At 31.2% G+C, this 21069-nt stretch overlaps 3 protein-coding genes across 5 annotated transcripts in view; 1 reads left to right on the top strand and 2 right to left on the bottom strand.

Moving 5' to 3' along the window:
• The window catches only part of LOC143054108 (uncharacterized), a 33817-nt gene extending 32671 nt beyond the window's left edge, over nucleotides 1-1146 (bottom strand). For all 3 annotated transcript variants that reach the window (XM_076227007.1, XM_076227009.1, XM_076227008.1), the window contains exon 1: nucleotides 1006-1146. The gene's annotated coding sequence lies outside the window, so the exon portion shown is untranslated. The remainder of the gene's footprint in view (nucleotides 1-1005) is intronic.
• On the top strand, nucleotides 470-10971 carry LOC143054110 (uncharacterized). Its single transcript, XM_076227011.1, has 4 exons — nucleotides 470-823; nucleotides 4740-4805; nucleotides 8165-8220; nucleotides 10265-10971. Exons 1-4 carry the CDS (start codon nucleotides 556-558, stop codon nucleotides 10334-10336), a joined length of 462 nt encoding a protein of 153 aa, XP_076083126.1. The 5' UTR covers nucleotides 470-555; the 3' UTR covers nucleotides 10337-10971.
• Nucleotides 10972-12994: 2023 nt separating this feature from the next.
• LOC143054109 (jmjC domain-containing protein D-like) lies at nucleotides 12995-20868 on the bottom strand. The gene is made up of 8 exons (XM_076227010.1): nucleotides 20565-20868; nucleotides 19412-19580; nucleotides 17561-17714; nucleotides 16881-17072; nucleotides 16137-16269; nucleotides 15147-15322; nucleotides 14672-14794; nucleotides 12995-13229 (listed from the first exon to the last, which is right to left on the bottom strand). The coding sequence occupies exons 1-8, from the start codon at nucleotides 20734-20736 to the stop codon at nucleotides 13053-13055; spliced, it is 1296 nt and encodes a 431-aa protein (XP_076083125.1). The 5' UTR covers nucleotides 20737-20868; the 3' UTR covers nucleotides 12995-13052.
• Nucleotides 20869-21069: the final 201 nt, after the last annotated feature.

Genomic DNA, 21069 nt, shown 5'->3' with positions numbered 1-21069 from the left:
AGATATCACATAAATCCAGGTGTTTGGTTTTTTTTTTTTTTTGTTTTTTTTTATGATCAAATTGAAACTACAATTCCATGGAATATCTAATTTTTGAAATGCAATATTCATTTAACTTTTATATGTGGATTTTCAGTTATATGATCTTATAGTGTATACTTGTTTTGCAGTTCTAACAAACATTCTATTTAAAGCTTATTTGGCAATAACTATTTGAATTGAATTGAGTTGGTATACACTCTTTCTCCTGTTAAATCTTTAAAAAAAATCTTTTTCTTAGGGGTTTTCTGTACTGAATGAATATCATGGCTTACAGCAACCACTTTTGCCAAAATTTATGGTGAAATTTGAACTAAGTCTTGACCTCAAAAACAATGCAGCGCAACACTTGAAGTGACGTTCTATCACGTGATCATATATAGTAAAACATCTATTTAAATCTATTCATCATACAGCTATTAAAGGTAACAATTTTACCTACCAATACTTCCTCCTTTCATTTACTTTTTCTTCCTGTTATGAAAATATATGTACAATCAAATTTAGGAATTCGAGATGGCAACATCGAAGCCAACTTCTACGACGGATTACGTTTGTGAGATTGACAAGGGGGTACACAGTATGAACAGTCTTCTTGGACATTGTATAGTCGATCTTCGTGATCTTTTAAAGAAGAAAAATTCTACAGAAGAAACCCAGGCAGTTTTACAACTAGACGAAAAATTCTGTGGTGAAAAAGACCATCTAAAAAATCAATTGGACGAATTTTACAATCTCTATGAACAATTAAGACCAGCCACTCTATTGAGGGATAAGAAAGGGCGTAAGTGTTTAAAACTTCAATAATTCAAACTTAAAAATAAACATTCTTTTGAATTTTAAATTGAATCAATCAGGAAGTTATCTCTCAATACACAATAATATTTCATCTTTCACCTTATCAAAATCGGCCATTACATTTTAAGTAACTTAGAATTGTACAATTACACTACAGAAGTTCCATACCTGTATCTTTGTCTGCCGATGTGTCACTGTTGCTGTTTTCTCACAATGTCATAACAGTTATAAGGACTCCAAAAAAATATCACACAAAAACAGTTTTTTTATACAATATTATTTTCCTAAAAGGAAGAAAACAGGGAAGTCTGTTAACAGATAAAGAGATCAAATAATTTCTGAATGAATAATTTATCATAAAGGAAAGTTTTATTGATATAGAGGAAATTATTCGACCATATCCATTAACAACATGTCCTGTACCAATAACTTTCACAGCAGAACATTGGCAATTCGTTTCATTTAATATACAAAAAAAGGGGGATGTAGAATGATTTCCAATAAGACAACTTTCGATGACGATCTATCTATAATGACCCACAAGACTGATCGTGCCACTTTCAACAATAGTTTACCATAACCCAAAACCTGATACACAAGTTGATGTTCGAATTGTTCATGCTAATATTAAATATATACGTTGATGCAAAGTTGTCTCATTGGCAATCATACCAGATCTTCTTATGTATCTATCTAGGGACAACTTTTCCTCATATTTCAGTTTTTTATATGCGCATGTGTTTGCAGTGAAGTCTCGGATTTCAATAAACGTAAAATGTACATTACTTAAAGCATTTAAAACAGGGATATCATATAAATATAATAAAATTGGTCAACACATTTTTTTAATTTTGCAATAAATATAGAAATAAGATTCGGGTTGATATAATGCGGCGTTTTGCATCAATATTTCTACGGATTATAGTGTATCAGAGTAACAAGTTTTGAGGGGTTTTTCTGTAATTCTTTCTTTTTAGCTTCATAAACTCACTTTCTGTGAAAGTTTTGTCTGTTGTTGTTTTATTACCTATTCGTTTTTAAACCTCAATTCAATTATTTACAGTTTGAAAAATCGTAAGGATTTCTTCTGTTTTTGTAGTGTTTTGTTGCCCCAAATGTTTATTCTCTGCATATATATCTTTTTGATAGAATTTTCAAAACTGAAAATAAGCATATAATGTATTTTTAGTCGCTCCTTAATCCGTGACCCTCGACTTCAAACTGTATGATATATGGTATATGATATATGGTAAGCTTGGATTTTTAATCCACGTTACAGTGATGTCAAACTTAGGAGGATGATCTCAATAAGCATGGGATTTAAGTCAAATTATTCCTCAATCATAGGATATTGTACCACTTGTATCGTACCAAAACATCGATTTCAAACGGTTAACATTTGTCAAACAGATTTTTATGATAGCGGATTTCTTATTCATCAAACACAAGACTATTAGGTTGGTGCTGTTTGCAGATCTTCAATAATCTAACCTTACTTTATTCATTAATCATAGACTCGGGACGATTTAGGGCTTGGAATATTGTATAGACTGTACGTTTCCCTCTGGATATTTCCTGGTTATTTTTGTTTTTGGTTTGCTGTCTCATTGACTTTTACCCGTGTTCTCATTTTATTCATGAACGTGTAACAGTTTTATTTTATAAATAGTTCATATATAAAGGAAGATGTGGTATAAGTGCCAATGAGACAACACTCCATTCAAGTGACAATTTATAGAAGAAAACCAATATAGGTCTTCAACACGGAGCCTAGGCTCACACCGAAAAAGCGAGCTATAAAGCATGTATATTGAACGGAATGATGGTAATCAATTTAAAGTGAAAAACCAGTTTTACAATTTTGGAAAATATAGATAAAGACAATTACAAATTTAGACATTAACACTTAGGATATTCAAACAATGAAAATGATCATATTAAATACAAACAGAACGGATATGCACTCTTCAGCGGAGATTGATAAGGAATATTTTTCAAAGAAAGTGACACAAATAAGCACGAGGAAATAGAATTTGGAAGATACAAAACAATGATGAGAAAAAAAGTGACGATCGCCAGGAAACACAGATAACTAACAACAACAAAAACACATGGGCGTTTTGATCTAAACTATGAAAAATTGTCAAATCAAAACTGATGCAATAGTTGAGTCTTTGGTTGTTGTCTTTTTTTTAAAATTGGAAATACAGATTTATATTAGTTATAAAAAGAATGCCTTTTACACACCCGTTATCAAGATGTCCATTTCCAGTTACGCTCGAGCTCATAAGTTCGGAAGTAAAACAGAATATTGTAGTGAACAATTATAACATATAAGTCAATAATAATTTTAGCACTCTTAATCTTCATGGGTTAATTTTGACGGGGTGTTGGGGTTTGAGGTTTGGGGTTTGGTTGTAACTTTAGATTTAGGGACATGTTGATACCTTTATATAATGAATCTTTGCCGATAAATACGTCAGTTGACTACTAACAATACTGAAGCACTGCTTTTCAGAAGAATTGTACATCATATGGGAGCTGACCGTAATTAAGCATGGATACCGTCCGGTCTACTTACAATATAATTTTTGAACAGTTTTATTTAGAATTAACTTCAGTAGGCACACACGAGTTCGAGGTACAACCAGATTACCTTCTAATTTTCATTTCATTTGAGGTTCCTCACTTTTGAGTCACAGTGACACAATGGTATATTCCTATTTAACAAAAGTACAATCTAAGTAAAACTAGAGATATCCCAATAGTAATTCAGGTCAAATACCGGTATTCGGGTCAACCAATTAAAGGTTACAGAAGGTTAAACAAGGAACTAACACCTTTTGTTTTCTGTACGAATATCAATAAGTAATTGTCATCGCCTATAGAAGTGAAAGAGTGGGAAAGACAAATATGTTTTAAACGTACACAGCTTTGATAAAAATGTTAAACAAAAATTCCGACCATGATTTTTTCGGCCTTCTCAATCTTCAGTTTTTGTTGAAATTGCTTGAAAGTAGTTTGGTGTATATTTTACTGATTTACAGATTAAGTTATATACACATAGAGGCGAAAGACTGTATATTTGTTTCTTTTCTGTTGATTTTACAAGATTGGAATGCGTATTTATGTTATGTAAATAAACTCATCATAGATACCAGGATTGAAAATTTATATTTACGCCAGACGCGCGTTTCGTCTACAAAAGACTCATCAGTGACGCTCGAATAAAAAAATGTTAAAATTGATTCTGTTTTATAAGTAATATGGAAGGCCAAAATCTGTTTAAATCTCTTACTTATCATCAAACAAGAAGCTGTATTCACAAAACGACCGACTTACATTCGGTACTTAATATTCAGAAGTATTCGTAAAATCTTAAAATTCATACTCATATTGTTTACTACATATTGTAAGATGATCTCTGACAAGCGGTAAACATGCATACCTTTCTATTATTTCAGTGTACATGTATTGCATGATTAAGTCATATTATGTTCATTACATTGTTCAACTTCCTTGGTAGTGTTACAGGAACAAACGCACATCAAGGTCAATCGTCAAAATGCATCAACATTTATGAAAGTGTATCGGGGTGGTTTTTTTGATTTTTTTTTTTGCTTTTTTTGTTTTTTGTTTTTTATATATTATATGTTTACCGATGGCATATAAATGTTCTACCCTGTATCAAATCGGAAATTGTATTTCTTTTAAATGCATCTCTTCGATCCCGGAATTTTATTTATCAGTTTACAAACAAATGCATAATAAAAAGAAATATTCTCCTTAGTTTCTAGTACTCATAGAACACTATTACTAGTTTTAAATAGCATAAAAAATAAGGATGAATATGTATTAGGTATATGTTATGTTCATTTGTAAACAATTGTTGCATTTTTCAGGCCATGGGGAAGAACAAGAGGACAGTGGATACATGGGTAGTCAAGACTCAAATCTTTTTGAAGGCGGTAAGAAATCAAACGTATTTTTTAATTTTCATGCTCCATAGCAATCGCATATTTTCACTTACTAATTGGTATTGTTTATAGACATGTAATTGTTTGTTTTCTGATTTAATTCGAAAGTAATTGGTAAAATAAAACTATTAAGGTAGATAGGGTGTCTTCCTCCATCTTGGATGTTGAAATACTAGAAAACAAGGTCTAGATCTTTGATGAAATGTGCAAATTTTTAGAGTAGTAGGTAATTCATGTGTTAGAATTTTCATTATAATATAGAAAAGGCCATGTTTGACCATATTTATGATTGTATTTTACAAAAAAGAGAATTCTTTTGTTTGATTAATTTTTTTTCAACTTTGTCAAATAAGGGGAGGCGACTCAAATGCAAGGGCAGATAATTCAGATAGTGTTACTTTTACAATAGAATGTGTTAGGAATTTTCCCATTTTTACATGAAGCAAGAAAACGAGTACGGTGACCCCATTTTTTCTTTTTCTTATCTGAAAGCATAATATTGGAGCTATCTTCTCATATTTTATCTCAAAATTCTATGGTGTGGTTTGCATTTTATGGCGGAAAATTGGGTTTTCCATGCATAATCTATACAAAATCTTGACAATTTTGCACAACCTGTAGTGTGAAAATAAGTCCGGTGACCCTTTCTTTTTATTGATGTTTTTAAACAAGCAGGTTATGAACTACATTTTAGCAAAGTATTAAAAGATTCTATGGATTATAATTTAGACACCCCATCTACCTTAAATAGTTTGGATTGACAGCTAATCAGAACATTTGACTTTAAACTGATTTTTCTTTCTTCAAACCTCAGTCGCAGGTTTCTGCGTCACATGAGATACAATGCACATAAGAATAATCACAAAAAAATGCTATGACGTTGATTAATTAATTAGTACAAATTACGTCAGATATTGCTACCATTTAGTGTAACAGAAAAATGACGTTAAATTGAAAACGCACACTATCTAATTCTTCCTGCTTTCCTTTTTTGGTAAATGCAAAGTATAACACACAAATCTAAATGCCGTGAGAAATTAATCCAATATGATTTTATAATTAACATAGGAAATGCAATTTTACTGCTAGTAATTATGTGTTTTTTGAGGAATATTGATGCATTATATATTAATCAACCCGAGTATGATTTTATTCAAGTAGCAACATACAATAGCTTATACATGTAGTTATGATACTGAAGTTTTTTTACTTTTTGATCGTCTTATAGATGTGTATTTTTGTAATGTTTTGTTGAAAGCAGGACATATATATTTAGTGGAGGAAGGAACAAGCGAATGCAGTTTGTGCCGTCACTTTAGCTAGCATAACGCTTCTGGCGACGTCAAATTATGATAACGGACAAACTTGCAAGACATTTTCATTAATCCGTATTTTTTATAAATAACCCTGTAATGTTAATGCTATTTGGTGTACTAACTTCAACTTTAAAAGTACTTTTTATTGGTATGGTTATCAAAGCCGAAAAATAATCTTCACGAAATCTAATCTCTGTTTTTTGGCCGTAAAAGTTTGGTGAAGGCATGAAAATTTAACTCGGACATTTCCGCAAGACATTGCAAATCTATTGTTTTGAATTGAATATGCAGCTCAATTTATTTTTCAATTCGAATTTTGGAAGATTACACTTAGTACAAAACGATTGTGCTTACAATTTAATGAATTTTCTGTCAAAATTTTATTTTTGAACTGAAATGTTTGAAGTTTCCAAATTTAATTTCCGATGGGACATTTCCGTACATCATATTCTTTTGAAAATATGTATGCACATTTTAAATGGAGACAGCCATGTTAACAAATACTGAAATATATCACGTCATAGAATGTTCATGCAAAATTTGGAAGAGTTGCGTGAACATTTCGCGAATTGTGCGAGTTTTATGTCCCGAGTTTGAATGTTACTTGTTACATGGGACAACGTTAAGTAAACGTTTTTTTGGATAATCTGTGTCTTCCTAAGCCTATGAATATTATATTTTTATTCTTTCTCTATCATAATGTGAAAATGTAAGAATCAATCTTTATTTTCATGTATAATTTGAAATATTTATTTCAGCATTTCTATAAAAATTTTCCGGTCAAATATTTACTTAACGCTATTTTTCGTGGTAGTAGCAATATCTATTGGTGTCTCTTTGGAAATAATGAGTTAGATGGCGGGTTATTTAAGTTCAAGTTCCTTTACAATAAATACCCATGTTCTGCATATCATTCGAAAGGAAATAAACCATAGCAATCAATAACATTGGTGATTTTGTGCTTTGTCTATTTTTTTTTTAATAAAGTCTTTGCTATATTGAATTAAGAGATTGAAGATCATAACCGCGAGATCTCGAAATAATATGTTTATTTTGAAAGTGAGTCTACATGATGAGACTTATCTTGCAAGTTGTATTCTCTTTTTTTTACAAAACATACCTTGCTCTTTATTTAAGATTACACATGTTGATAATATTACATGTTTATATTATATGACACATCCTGTCCTCACTAAAGATGACATACGTTGTTCTTCATTTTAGATGACATATGTTCTTCTTTATTCTTAATGACATATCTTAAGTCTTTATTAAAGGGGACATACGTTGTTCTGTATTTAAAGATGACATACGTTGTTTTTCTTCTGAATGACATATCTTGTTCTTTATTTTAGATGACATATCTTGTTCGTTAATTATGATAACATAGCTTGTTCTTTATTTTTGAATGACCTACGTTGTTCTTTATTTTAGATGACATATCTTGTTCACTATTTCATATGACAAGTATTGTTCTTTATTTAAGATAACATATCTAGTTCTTTATTTAAGATGACATATCGTGTTCCTTATCTAAAATGTTATACGTTGTTCTTTATTTTATTTATCTTATATTTTTTCTTTATTTTAGATGACAAACGTTGTTCTTTCTTTTCTAGATGACATATACATATAAATAAATTTGGTGTATTAACTGTCTTCTGATTGGTTAAAATAATTAGTTTTATTTTCAATGTTGTCAATTTTCATGGCGACACGCCCACTCTGACGTTGTGTATTCATACGCCAACATGTGTGTACGTTGTTATTGTTAATATAAATAATATAAAAAGTTCTTTGAGCTTTATTTTTGATAGAAATTTATTTATAATGAATGGCAATAATTTATTTTGAATCTATTGAACCATAAAATTAATTTTTGACTCTTCACATTTTACATAATCCGCTTCGCGGATTATTCAATGTGAAGAGTCAAAAATTAATTTTATGGTTCAACAAAATTCAAAATAAATAATAGCCATTCATTAAGTATTGTTCTTTATTTTAGATGACATATTTTGTTCTATATTTTAGATGACCTACCTCCAAAGCGTGGAATACAGGATGCTACACCACATGATTCTTCACAGGTAATATGAAGTCTTATGGATAGCAAAGAAACTTTTTATTAACTTTGTAATTTTATGTTTGTTTATGTTAGATCTGTCCTCTTAAGTTTTAAGCTAATACTTTGTTGTTGTTTAAACAGGTACCTTACCTTTGAACATTGTTTGAGTATATATTGTCGTTTGTGTTTTATTGCAAGTGAAATTCATGCAGGCTTTATTTTGAGAGACTAATTCAAAGTAGAAATTAATATAGCAAAAGGTTCATAGCCTAAGATTACGAAGAACTTTGTTTTTATGTCTACTCATTTTCGATTAGTTTTTTTATAATTATAGATTTCAAAGTTTGAATGTGATAAGTAAAATTATATCTCTGTAGCCAATTTGTTAAACGAAATAAATTATGTTTTTTGACTTATGTTTGTCATTCGTCTTTAGTTCACTTAATTCTTAGTTGTTAAATGAGCTATGTGTTTCTTCTCTTGTTGTCCGTCGTCGTCGCAATTCATTTTACAAAAAAAAAACTCTCATTTGAAATTATTTGGCCAATGTGAACCGAAATCTGTCGAAATATATGACGCTTATAAGAAGTAATTTTCGATATTTGCTTGTTTACTTTTACTTTTGAAGATCATAGATAGATAGAACTTCAGATCACAGGGACTCGGTTAGCAGATTAAAATTTTGTAAATCAATGATTTTAATTTATTTTTTATTATTTCCTGTCTATTTGCATTACTTTATTATCGTATTTAACGTTGCCATCACTATTTCTTTGTTTTCTGGCAATGTGCAGTTTACTATCCATATCCATATACTTAAAAATCCTAAAGGGATCTAAGTTGCCATCTTGAATTGCCTTCCCTACTTTAGATAAAAAATAATTAAAAATATCAATAAATTTCTATATGCCTTACAAAAGCACTCATTTTCTTCCGAAATTATTCTTCTATCACATGCCAGTTTTGATTTGTGGATTAACAGAATCCTTACGTAGCTTCAGTTGCATTCGTGTCAGAATATTCAAATTTCCCGGCGAAAGCAACGTAACTGGCAAACATGTCGTTTTCAATATGATAGACGAAATGGGAGATAACTCTTTTCATTCGGAAACTTCCGGGTCGATGCGTTTACCACAACGATAACTCCTTATAATACCATAATAAAGTAATGCAAATAGACAGGAAATGATAAAAAATAAATTAAAAACATTGATTTACAAAATTTTAATCTGCTAACCGAGTCCCTGCATGTGCTTTAGATATAAAATAGATAAGCGAGAAAAACAATGTTCAAACCAGTTAAAAAAGTCTGAGATCGTCAGTCAAATCCTATCATGAGTTTCTGCCATAAGATGACAATGTTGATCAATTTTTGCGTTTAAGTTTATTGTTTTGTAAATAAAAAATAAATAGAAAGTTTAATCTGCAATAATGATCTTCGGACGGCATGCAGTTTGCGAGAAGCTATGGCTGCCACAGTTTCTGTGTATTTTACTGATAAACCTGTCGACCAATGCTGGTAAATTTTGATATATTGATAATATTATTACATAAGCATGATAAGGGATGTTAAGCTAGATATTGATGGAAGGTTCAAAAGAACCTTTAAAAATACTGAGAAAACACAGTTTGCTGTCCATTCAACAGCTCAATCACGTGATCATTTTTTTTTTCTAATTTGTAAAACAAAACTCTTACAGATAAGGAAAACCTGTAGCCTATACATTACAAAAGATAAGCAAGAAAGCGTTTGTAAATATACCAACATAGCTGAAATTGTCAGTTTATACGTATAGGAGTGTTTAATAACTTCCTAAGTACCAATTTATTTATGATGTTTATTTTATGCACTAACTGTAATTAATAATGAAAAATGTACACACTAAAAATCATCAGTAAGACATGATCCCCTATAACTAGTTCTAATCAATCTTCAAGGTTGAAAATGAACATAAATTCAGGTTAGCGTAGTACATGTATAACCATTCTTATTTTCTACCTCTTTGCACATGTGTTTTTTTCGTTCTTTCACCACCAAAAAAAATAAATCTTTCTTATTTTTCAAGGTCAGAAGAGCAAGAATGTTGACCGAATCTTTCATTGAACATCTAGAACTACCCTTCAACAAAGATTCCTGATTATGCAGCAACACTCTTAGAACATCTTTTAAACTGACAAAGGATTACTTTTTACCAACGTCTACCACAGTTTGATTTTTGTCGAAGCTTACCTCGATACTGTCGTTTTGATATTGTAAACCTGGATTTGTCGGAACCAAAGTAATGCTGGCTGAGCGAGCAGGTATTTAAGACTCGAGTTTTACCGTCCGCTAAATACAACTATGCCTGATTTGCCATTTCTGTGAGAATATTGTTTTCTATTTTGGTTGGAGTTACAATTACAATGGATCCACACTTGATCTAAGTCTTGTATTTTAAAAGAGTTTGTATTTCTATATGTTTCTATATGGTGCCAGTTATACACTTCAAGTGATTTAAGTCTTGTATTTTAAAAGAGTTTGTATTTCTATATGTTTCTTTATGGTGCCAGTTATATACATTTTTGTGATAGATTTAATTTTGTTATTTGTCTTATGTAAATACGTGTAAATATATTATTCCTGTTATGAATCATCCTCATTTATTTACATACCTCATTTTCCATTTTTTTATTGTAACTGTTGTATTTGAGGGTAAGTCATTTGCTCTACTTGTATTTTTTAGATACTTTAATTGGCATAATTTTAATATGCATAATATATATAGTTCTTTTTGAGACAGTTAATGTTATAATATGCTAACAGAATGGTATCATTGTGTTCTCTTGTGAAGAGTTGTCTCATTGGCAATCACTATACATCTTCTTTTTTATATTCACTAAGACCCTTTCTACAAAGATTCTTTGACGGGAAGTCAGATATCTCAACAATACTGGCACATATACATCGTGAATAGGAAATAATCGTTCAAAATAGGATTTCCTGTATTGTTTCAAGTTTAATAGAAGAATAAAATTCATTCAATAAAACTGTTATGAACAACCTGTTTATCATTTAAGCCTTTATTATATATAGATTCTCGATCAGCTGTATTGGCCGTCGACTTTTTTGAGTTTCGGTGCCAATGCAGCTAGCTTCGAATCTATAACAGGGCAAATACAGAAACATATAGTTTTAAATAACACTATAATTATTATTGATCTAACTGAACAAGAAGAAACGAGAAGGTATAAAATGTTGATATACAGTATCCCCAAAATACGACCTAAATGGACAAACATAAAATACAAGATGGGGAACATCTATCAATCAGGAGAATAACCTGGGATGCAACAAATTTGGGGTCGCTATACAAGACTGTATAGATGGGCGGAGTGTGGGGGTCCTTCATATCTGAATTCTTTAATTCTTTTTCATTTTTCTCTATTCTTTATACTTTTTTGTCCATTATTCCCCTTTTTCTGGTCCATTTTTCTCTCTTCTTTATACCCCACCCCATTATTCTCTATTCTGTAAACACCACCCACATCCTCATACAAGCAGATAAATTCCAAACTATCAAAATAATACATGTCTTAACCTATTACAGAAGTCTTCATTATCGAACTTGTGAGGCAGCAGTTCCTTTGTGTCAATTGTTCTATTTAAGCTGTTTCATTTGCGCTGTATTTTATTTTTCATACCCAGAAAACAGATTTCATATGTGTAAAATAACTTGTAAAATACGTATTCATTAAAGTCATTGATTTCAATCCACCAGCTGTGACATCAACCGAGTAGTAAACATGCGAAATTAAAAAAATGCCAATTGGAATTTAATAGCAATGACGTAACTTCAATCCCCTTCCCTTTCATGATGTGACCTACCGAATTAGACTATTTACCGGATTTGTTATAACATAAGCAACACGACAGGTGCCACATGTGGAGCAGGATCTTCTTACCCTTCCGGAGCACCTGAGATCACCCCTAGTTTTTTTATCGGGTTCGTGTTGCTTATTCTTTAGTTTTCTATGTTGTGTGAGCTATTGTTGTCTGTTTGTCTTTTTTTCATTTTTGGCCATGGCGTTGTCAGTTTATTTTCGATTTATATGAGTTTGACTGTCCTTTTGGTATTTTTCGTCCCTTTTTATATATATAAAAAAACATTGTTAAATGTATCCATTCCATCTAGTAAATGATTTCCGTGCTACACATTCCTCCTGAAGATAATTCATTCATGTTTTTTTCATGTTTTTGTTAAATATATTGCATTAATGAATGACATCGTTTACTTGAATCTGAGATATAATGAATTATTTTTTACAGAAATTTTGATAAACAGTGTCCTTCTATTTTTATGTTTACACCATTATACGAAAATACGCCAAAATGTTGTAAAATCTATTTAAAAAATAACTTTATGAATCTATGAAAGAGCGAATGTTAGCAAAGATTAAAGGACATTTAGAAAAATTACCCTTTTGTGAAATAGATTCATGGGGACTTGACCCCACATTCGTTATCAAAAGAGGTACATTCATTTATGGCTTTGTTAACATAAAGTGTGTAGAAGTTAATAAAGGAAATTGATTATAAGCACTTAATAAATCTTGTTCTTCTCAAAATAAAATTTCAAACTAAATAATTGGTTTCAATCTTATTAGATTTACAGTACTGATATCGGAAAATCAAATGTGGACCAGGCACAGCAATACATATTTTTCATATGAAATCTAAATATATATGAATTGAAGAAGAAGAGTTATTTTGTTGTGAATCAGTTTCATGTAAATGTATTTTGTTATAAATATTACAGTATTACATGAATCTTTTATTTATATAAAAAATGAAAATATATGTTTTAATATTATTGTTTAAAGTTCGTCACGTACAAAGTTGCCTTGTTTTGTACGTGCATCATTAAATATTCTAGAAAGATGTACAAGTTTGTTAGGTTTTATATTTTCCAAGTGGTCTCTGGTCAGCTCTGTCTGTCCAGGTTTATCTGTTAGAACATCGAATGCCTCTCTGGCTGAGGTATGGTCAGGATACTATAAATAGAATAAAGAAAAGTATTGTTTCAAAAAAAATAACTATAGAGATATTGGTAAAGAAATCTAAACAAATCATTCAAAAACAAATAACTTGTAAGCGATGCTTTAAATGCTTCAATACACCTGTGTATATGTTAAAGTCTCTTTGAATCTGGCATTTATATTAAATAAATCACGGTTCTTTTCATTTTTATTTGTATGAACAAACTTTTGTTTACAGTCGGCTAAATATTTTATGAATAGTAACATTTTGTATGAGGCAGACGAAATATGTACATGAATTAAAATGAGTAGTGTGTATAAAATTCAATGAGATAGCAATTTAACGACAGATTATTTTACAAAATAGACATCTCAGTGTCAGCATGTGATCTTCCACCAATGGTTACATTACATAAAAAAAAAGATGTGGTATGTTTGCCAATGAGACAACTATCCACAAAAGACCAAAATGACACGGACATTAACAACTATAGGTCACCGTACGGCCTTCAACAATGAGCAAAGCCCATACCGCATAGACAGCTATAAAAGGCCCCGATAAGACAATGTAAAACAATTCAAACGAGAAAACTGACGGCCTTGTTTATGTAAAAAAAAATGAACGAAAAACAAATATGTAACACATAAACAAACGACAACCACTGAATTGCAGGCTCCTGACTTTGGACAGGCACATACATAAATAATGTGGTGGGGTTAAACATGTTAGCAGGATCCCAACCCTCCCCTAACCTGGGACAGTGGTATAACAGTACAACATAAGAGCGAACTATAAAAATAAAATGAAAAAGGCTTAACTCATCAGATGGACAAAAAAAAAAAAAAACAAGTGGGCGTGGCTGGGTACTTATACATCCCAACACAAAAAGACACAATGAACAAATCTGAGAGTACTCGCAGTTATCTGACAGCTAGTTCAAAGCCACTAACAACTAATAAAAAAAATTCATGCATCTAAGACTAAACTATCAATCCGTACACATCCAACATCCAATGGATTTAGATAAAAGACGTCATAAACAGTCAGAGAAAAACATGACCTTGTGCAATGCCAAGTTACAGGTATCGACAGGTTGTAGATCCATGAATGTGTATAATTTACTGATAACAAAATCAATATTCATACCAATAAAAACAATATTCAATGATCTTTTAACAGTGTTGAATTGGTAACCTTTAAGAATAAGTTTATTCAAAGGAGTGACAAGTTTACATGGATCATTTCTAAATTATGCCTAGATTAATAATAAGTTTATACACTTTTCATTGTAAAGTCTATTTTAGCTATGTATGTAACAAGCATTACAGATCTACATCTGGATGTATGTAACAAGCATTACAGATCTACATCTGGATGTATGTAACAAGCATTACAGATCTACATCTGGATGTATGTAACAAGCATTACAGATCTACATCTGGATGTATACATTTACCTGTTCCAAAGCATCTTCAAAGAAATGTTCAAATTTTTCATAGTGAATTTCATCATCAGCCCTCAATAATAAATCAAGGTATTTCTTCAAAATAGATGGTTCCATGTTCATTGCAGATATTTGCTGAAATAAACAAATCATTTGATGAAGTATAGCAATAGTACATTAGACTTATAATCCTACGCATTGACATCAAAGATGCAGCCTTATTAATGGTTGTTCTTTAACCTTTTCTTATTTTAGAGAGATTTCTTATTTTAGTACAATGAGAAAAACCTAAAGGGCTGTGCATTTTTTTTTTTTTTTTTTTTGTGAAACGACTTATTGATTTTTAAAGTAGACTGATAATTAATTTACCATATTCCCAAACCTAGTATACCTTAATGGCAAATATGAAAAGAAATATTGTATTCTAAAATCTTCAAAGATATATCGGGAAAACATTTTACATGCATTATATTATCAATTAACTTACTCTTTTAGAATCTCTAACAACCCAAACATACGCTGCATCAGACAATCTTTCTTCTTTCTTCTGTCCATTCTCATCAGTGGTAAGCTTACAATCTGATGAATCAAACACTTTAGACGGAGCAAATAATATGCTGAAGGAGATACCACGACCATATGACCTGACCTGATGTAAATAACCTAAAAAATAGTTACTTTTACTATTATTTTAGTCGACGTCTGCAATGATGGGTAGTCAGTTATGTGCCTATCTATTTTCTTTCATATTATAAGAATGTCATGCAAAATGTCACGAAAAATGCGTCCATAGTACACGGGTACCCCACGTTCACTATAATTTTCTATATTCAGTGGATCGCGAAATTGGGATAAGAACTCTTATTTCGCATTAAAATTAGAAAGATCAGTTATAGGGAACATGTGTTCTAAGTTTCAAGTTGATTGGACTTCAACTTTATTAAAAACTACATTGACCAAACACTTTTAACCTGAGTGGTACAGAAGGACAGACGCCCCAGGTGCATGGGGCATAAAAATATTTTTGTCTATATTTACCAAATGAATATTTTTCATTTCTTTTTCTACCAAAGAATTTTCGATTGAATTAATTTCAGTAAGAGTTATTTCCCTTCACCGCAAATATTGTTATCAACGTGCGCAAATTCCTTCATAAATCATACATATGTATTGAATTGTAATCGCTACAACAAAGAAAAATGCGTAAGCCTTGTTTTCTTCAACGATTTGTATTATTAAAGATCTTTTATCAGATATGCTTGTACCACATCTTTTAATTCGGTGCCTTAAATTGGTGAATCAACCAATATGGTGGCCGAGGGAAACGACTATAACTCAATAAGGTGCCTTTACTCTGAACTTTCATTGATTGCATGTTTCTGTGATTATTTTCACAATTCTTGCTTTATTTCAGTGCTAGGAATTCACAAACATCCGGACGTTTATTTACAACAATATATACTACATAATAACCTACCAGCTGGGATGAGTATACAGTCTCCCTGATTTATTGTGGCATACGACCATGGTATATTAGCAATGTCTTTATTTTTGAACATGTTTATCATATCCATGTCTAACTTTGAGAATCCAGAGCCGGCATTGTGGTACTGACAACGATAAAAAGAAATATGTTTATGAAATTACTTAGTTTCGTGAATTCGTCTAAATGATGAAAAATAAAAATAACACGACAGGTGCTTTTAATGGACAAATACCTGCTAACTTTTCTGAAGCATCTACGATCACCACCACTTCATGGTGGGGTTCGTTTTGTGTTGTGTTTTGTGTTTTGTGAACGTGTTGAGTCTTTCGTCGTCTTTCGTTTGGTTGTTGTTGTTTTTTTTGCTATGACGTGATATGTTTCTCACGACTTATGGGATTTTATAGTCCTTTGGCATCTTCCCCCTCATAATTTATATTTCGTCTAATGACGAACAACTAATGAGGTTAGGAATAATTCATCAAGGTGTACCTAATACTTAAATACGTTAACAAAGCCATAATATTGTGAAACAACCATGCAAAATTACGAATACAAATATATAAAGCGAAGAAACAAAATATAAAAGATCGCATGTGTCATATTATCTTCTCTTTTTTGTATAATTTCACATGGTATTATGGTATTATGGAGAAGACTTCATACATATGATTTACTTGTGTCTCATCTAGTTTGCTTTAGTTTAGACAAAAGAATATGCTTAAACTACTAATATACCTTCTCTGTATATTCAAAAGACGATTTGTATTGTTCATCTATCACAATAAAATCTTTCCTTCCAAACAGAACACAATGGATGTTATGGTCGTCATGACTATGGAGTAATGAAGCTGTTCCGCCACTACTCATCCACAGTTCTGCTTCCTGTAATCTTTGTCTGTATGAGCCACATCGTAAACAGTCGGGAAGCTAAGGAAAAGAAGTGGCAAAACTAAACAAACATTCACATCACAATTTACTAATAAAGGAAAAACTATTTACACCAATATTAGCATAAACAAAACAAAGGAAAAACTATTTACATCAATATTTACTACATAAAACATAAACAAATATATTTAAGATAGATATACAGGTTAAACAAAAATGTTTATCTCATCGAATATAACAATAAAAAATTATGATAATTCATTAATTGATAACTTTAAAAGTGCAAGATGCAGTTCTTAATTAATAAATGCAAGATTAAATTGATATGTATATTATATATACAGGCTTTTTTTACGTATAGCACAACAGGATATAAATGCGGTTTTATTCATTCTCTTAAGTTCCATAAAATTAGTATTCCAAGCACTGCTTCCTTTTGTACACTGGCATTTACTTAAAAAAAATGAAGGGCTATATTTCAAAGAAAAGTACCAGAATCTATTTATAGAAAGAACAAGGCTACCTACAGGAAGTTCATCTGCCATTTCTTTTGGCATCGTGGTCGCAAGCCACCAGTCATCATACATATAATCTAGAAGAAATTTTTTGAACTGCATAAGGCTCTGAACTCGTCTCTGTAACTGTTTCTTTATTGTCGTTGTTATACTCAGATTACCAAATCTACAACAATAACAATTTGCTATAATAAAAGGACTGGCGTACTGTTTTTATTCGGTTGATCAGAATAGTTGATGGCTGACAAATGAATGATAAATAAGTGTTTAATTGTTATTTCGTCCACGTTCAGTGGCAAATATAACATGCCTATAAATAACATAACAACTAATGGGTTGGTTCAAATAGTTAAAAAGAGCCAATTTATATGTGCAAGATGTGTGGAATATGATTTAAGTTTTAGAAATCTTTTAACAACCTTTAATCTTGTGTTAAGCTAAAAAGAAATGATGTCAAAAGTTATTTTATATGATTAATTAAGAGAAAGCATATAAGGGTTAGATTCTTTAGAATCTGAAAGGATTCATAGTTATTGTCACTCAAAGAAGTGAATATGGTATAAATTGGTTAGACAATGTTAGTTTTAATGATATAAACATTAACACCCCTCGCTATCGCCTCGGTCTAAAATGTTCATCCAATATGTCCAAGTAATGCCTAATCTATTATTGAAAACAGAGAGAGTCCTGATATTTGATATTTGGTAAAAAGGAAATTATTATGATATTATATTGTAAATTTTCTCCTCAGACTTTTTGCAATCGTTTTAAAATTGAAGGATCGTGAGGGAAATGAGAAATTAAAATTTGGGAAAATTTGAATAATGTGGCTCTTTAAGCCTTGCTTTTACATATTTTTATGCGATTTTTATTCTATCAGATTCATGTGGAATTTTAAACCCAGTACATTGAATTTTAAACCTTATAATAAAATTGAGAATGGAAATGGGAAATGTGCCAAAGAGACAACAACCCGACCATAGAGCAGACAACAGCAGAAGGTCACCAACAGGTCTTCGATGCAACGAGAAATTCTCGCACCCGGAGGCGTCTTTCAGCTGGCCCCTAAACAAATATATACTGGTTCAGTGATAATGAACACCATACTAAACTCCAAATTGTACACAAGAAACTAAAAGTTAAAATAATACAAGACTAACAAAGGCCAGATAGTACCTTTCTATCAGTTAACTTAATATGCATTCCCTATATCATGAGAAAAACTCGTGTGCTTATACTGCTTTAATTTCCGTTGAATTTGCAAAAGGATATTGATTTTTTTTTTAAATATATAATATACCTTTAGTCTTCATCATTTGTAATTCTCTATTCTTAAAGTCTAATGAATCATTGAGGATAAATTGAAAGATATTAATAAGAAATTCCATAGTAGGCAATACTCTACTCGATCTACCTTCTAAGAGTAGAGGGTTAGGGCGGCACAAATAATCTACATACAATGTAGTTTTGTGTTTTCATTTTTAAACATTAGAAAAAATAAGCTGAAATATAAAATATTATAGAAAATATCTGTAACACAGAAAAATTGGGTCATATCCCTACATGGTGTGGTTAAAAAAAAGGGGGTTGGGGCCTGATTAACCAAACACCTCCAAGTATACCTGAACCTGCCGTTGTTAAACAATAATTCATTCCTCATTAACATTTTTGCTTTATATTGTAACTGTAAATTTCATTAATCTTAGCGTTAAAGATGTGTGTTATATGGAGACAGACAATACAATATATGCATCAAACCGGAATTTTCTAAAATGGTTAAATGTACATCGACAGAGGACAAGAAAGGATCAACTATATAGTATAGTAATTACCAAAAACCTATCGTATTCTAACTTGACTTACTTGTCCTTTAAATATTTATCTTCTTTCCAAGTATTAAATACCGGTAAGTCTTTTAGTGCTTCCCGTATTACAACAGGTCGACTTTGTTTGACATATTTCATCTCAAATGAATGGGCATCGGGCATGTCTAAGATTTCTTTAACTTTACCAGCTGGTTTCCGTTGATATCCTTTAATAAAAAAACAAAATAATATAGAAACTATAGAATGCGTTTATTTTGTACCTATTAGTCAAGAACGATTGGAATTAATTGAATATGCAACAAAATGAAGTATTCATTTCGACAGATGTGTTATAGAGCAGAATCTGCTAACCCTTCCGGAGCACATAAGATCACCTCTAGTTTTTGGTGGGGTTCGTGCTGCTTAATCTTTGTTTTTTTTTATATTGTGTCTTCTGTACTTTTATTTGTCTGTTTGTCTTCTTGTTTTTAGCTATGGCATTGTCAGTTTATTTTCAATCTATGAGTTTGACTGTCCCTCTGGTATCTTTCGTCCCTCTTTTATAGCAAAATGCACTAACACAAATATTGCTGTTCCTGCTATTCAAAATAAGGGGCTAAAAACGTTGAAATTCAATGGTGTTTGTCAGTTATATCTGTTTTTATGTATTGGTTTATGAAAATACGGTATGCATGGGTTTCACTAATGGTTGAAGGTCGTACGGTAACTTGTAGTTACTTAAATTATCGTCATCTGGACTCTGTTTGACTTAGTTGTTTCGTTGGCATTCATACGACATCTACTCTTAACCAGATCGAAACCATGACTTCTCACACTGAGGACGAACAAGCTACCACAAGAACACCGTGATGGTTCGAGCATAGCAATTGGTCTGTGCGGTACCGTCTAATAACATTGACTAGAATTTACCTAGTGGTCCCATAGGATGACAATGAATATAATTTTCCTAATTGTGAAATTAAAAAACATCAACTAAAAATTACCTATTGGTGTCAGAGAAAACCATGACTAGAACTGACCAAGTGGTCCAATAGAGGAACATTGACTATAGACTAAGCAAATGTTTTCATAGCTAAACATTAACTAGAATTTAACTAATGTTAACAATAAAAAATATTGACTAGAGCTTACCTAGTGGTGCCAAATCAAAACGTTGACTATAAATAACCCATTGACTATATAGAACTTACCTAATGGTCTCAGATGTCCGAGTGGGATGGCAGATGATGATGTATGTTTGATGACCGGTGGGAATGCAATATCCATAGACATGTCTTTATGAAATCCTACTTTGCATTCAAATATATTCAAAATATCACTAAGTATAAACAAGTAAGTACAAATGGCCGCAAACGAATTCATTATTACTGCTAAATTTTAACAAAACTGCTAGTTGCCTGTAAAAATGTCTATTGAATCGTCAGTTCCGGTCTTACGTTGATATTTTTGTATATTTTCGCCACGTCGATCTATTATATATGCAGTTGATATTATTGAATTTGAGATAAAAAGACAAATTGTTATATTATTGACTTGAGTGATAGATTTCGTAGCAACAGCTTGTACGGTGTGTAAAGGTTTGAAAGAGATTTAATTTTATCAGTTAATGTGTATCGTTGAGGTCTAACAAGTAGAAAACAATTAATTATGATGGTTTAAAAACGTTTTATTTTGAAAATAAGAGTTTAAAAAAAT

The sequence above is a fragment of the Mytilus galloprovincialis genome, chromosome 12 (assembly GCF_965363235.1).
Source record: "Mytilus galloprovincialis chromosome 12, xbMytGall1.hap1.1, whole genome shotgun sequence".
Taxonomy (NCBI): Eukaryota; Metazoa; Mollusca; class Bivalvia; order Mytilida; family Mytilidae; genus Mytilus; species Mytilus galloprovincialis.
Note: the sequence above shows the minus strand (reverse complement) of the source record. Positions and strands in the feature narration are given on the sequence as shown.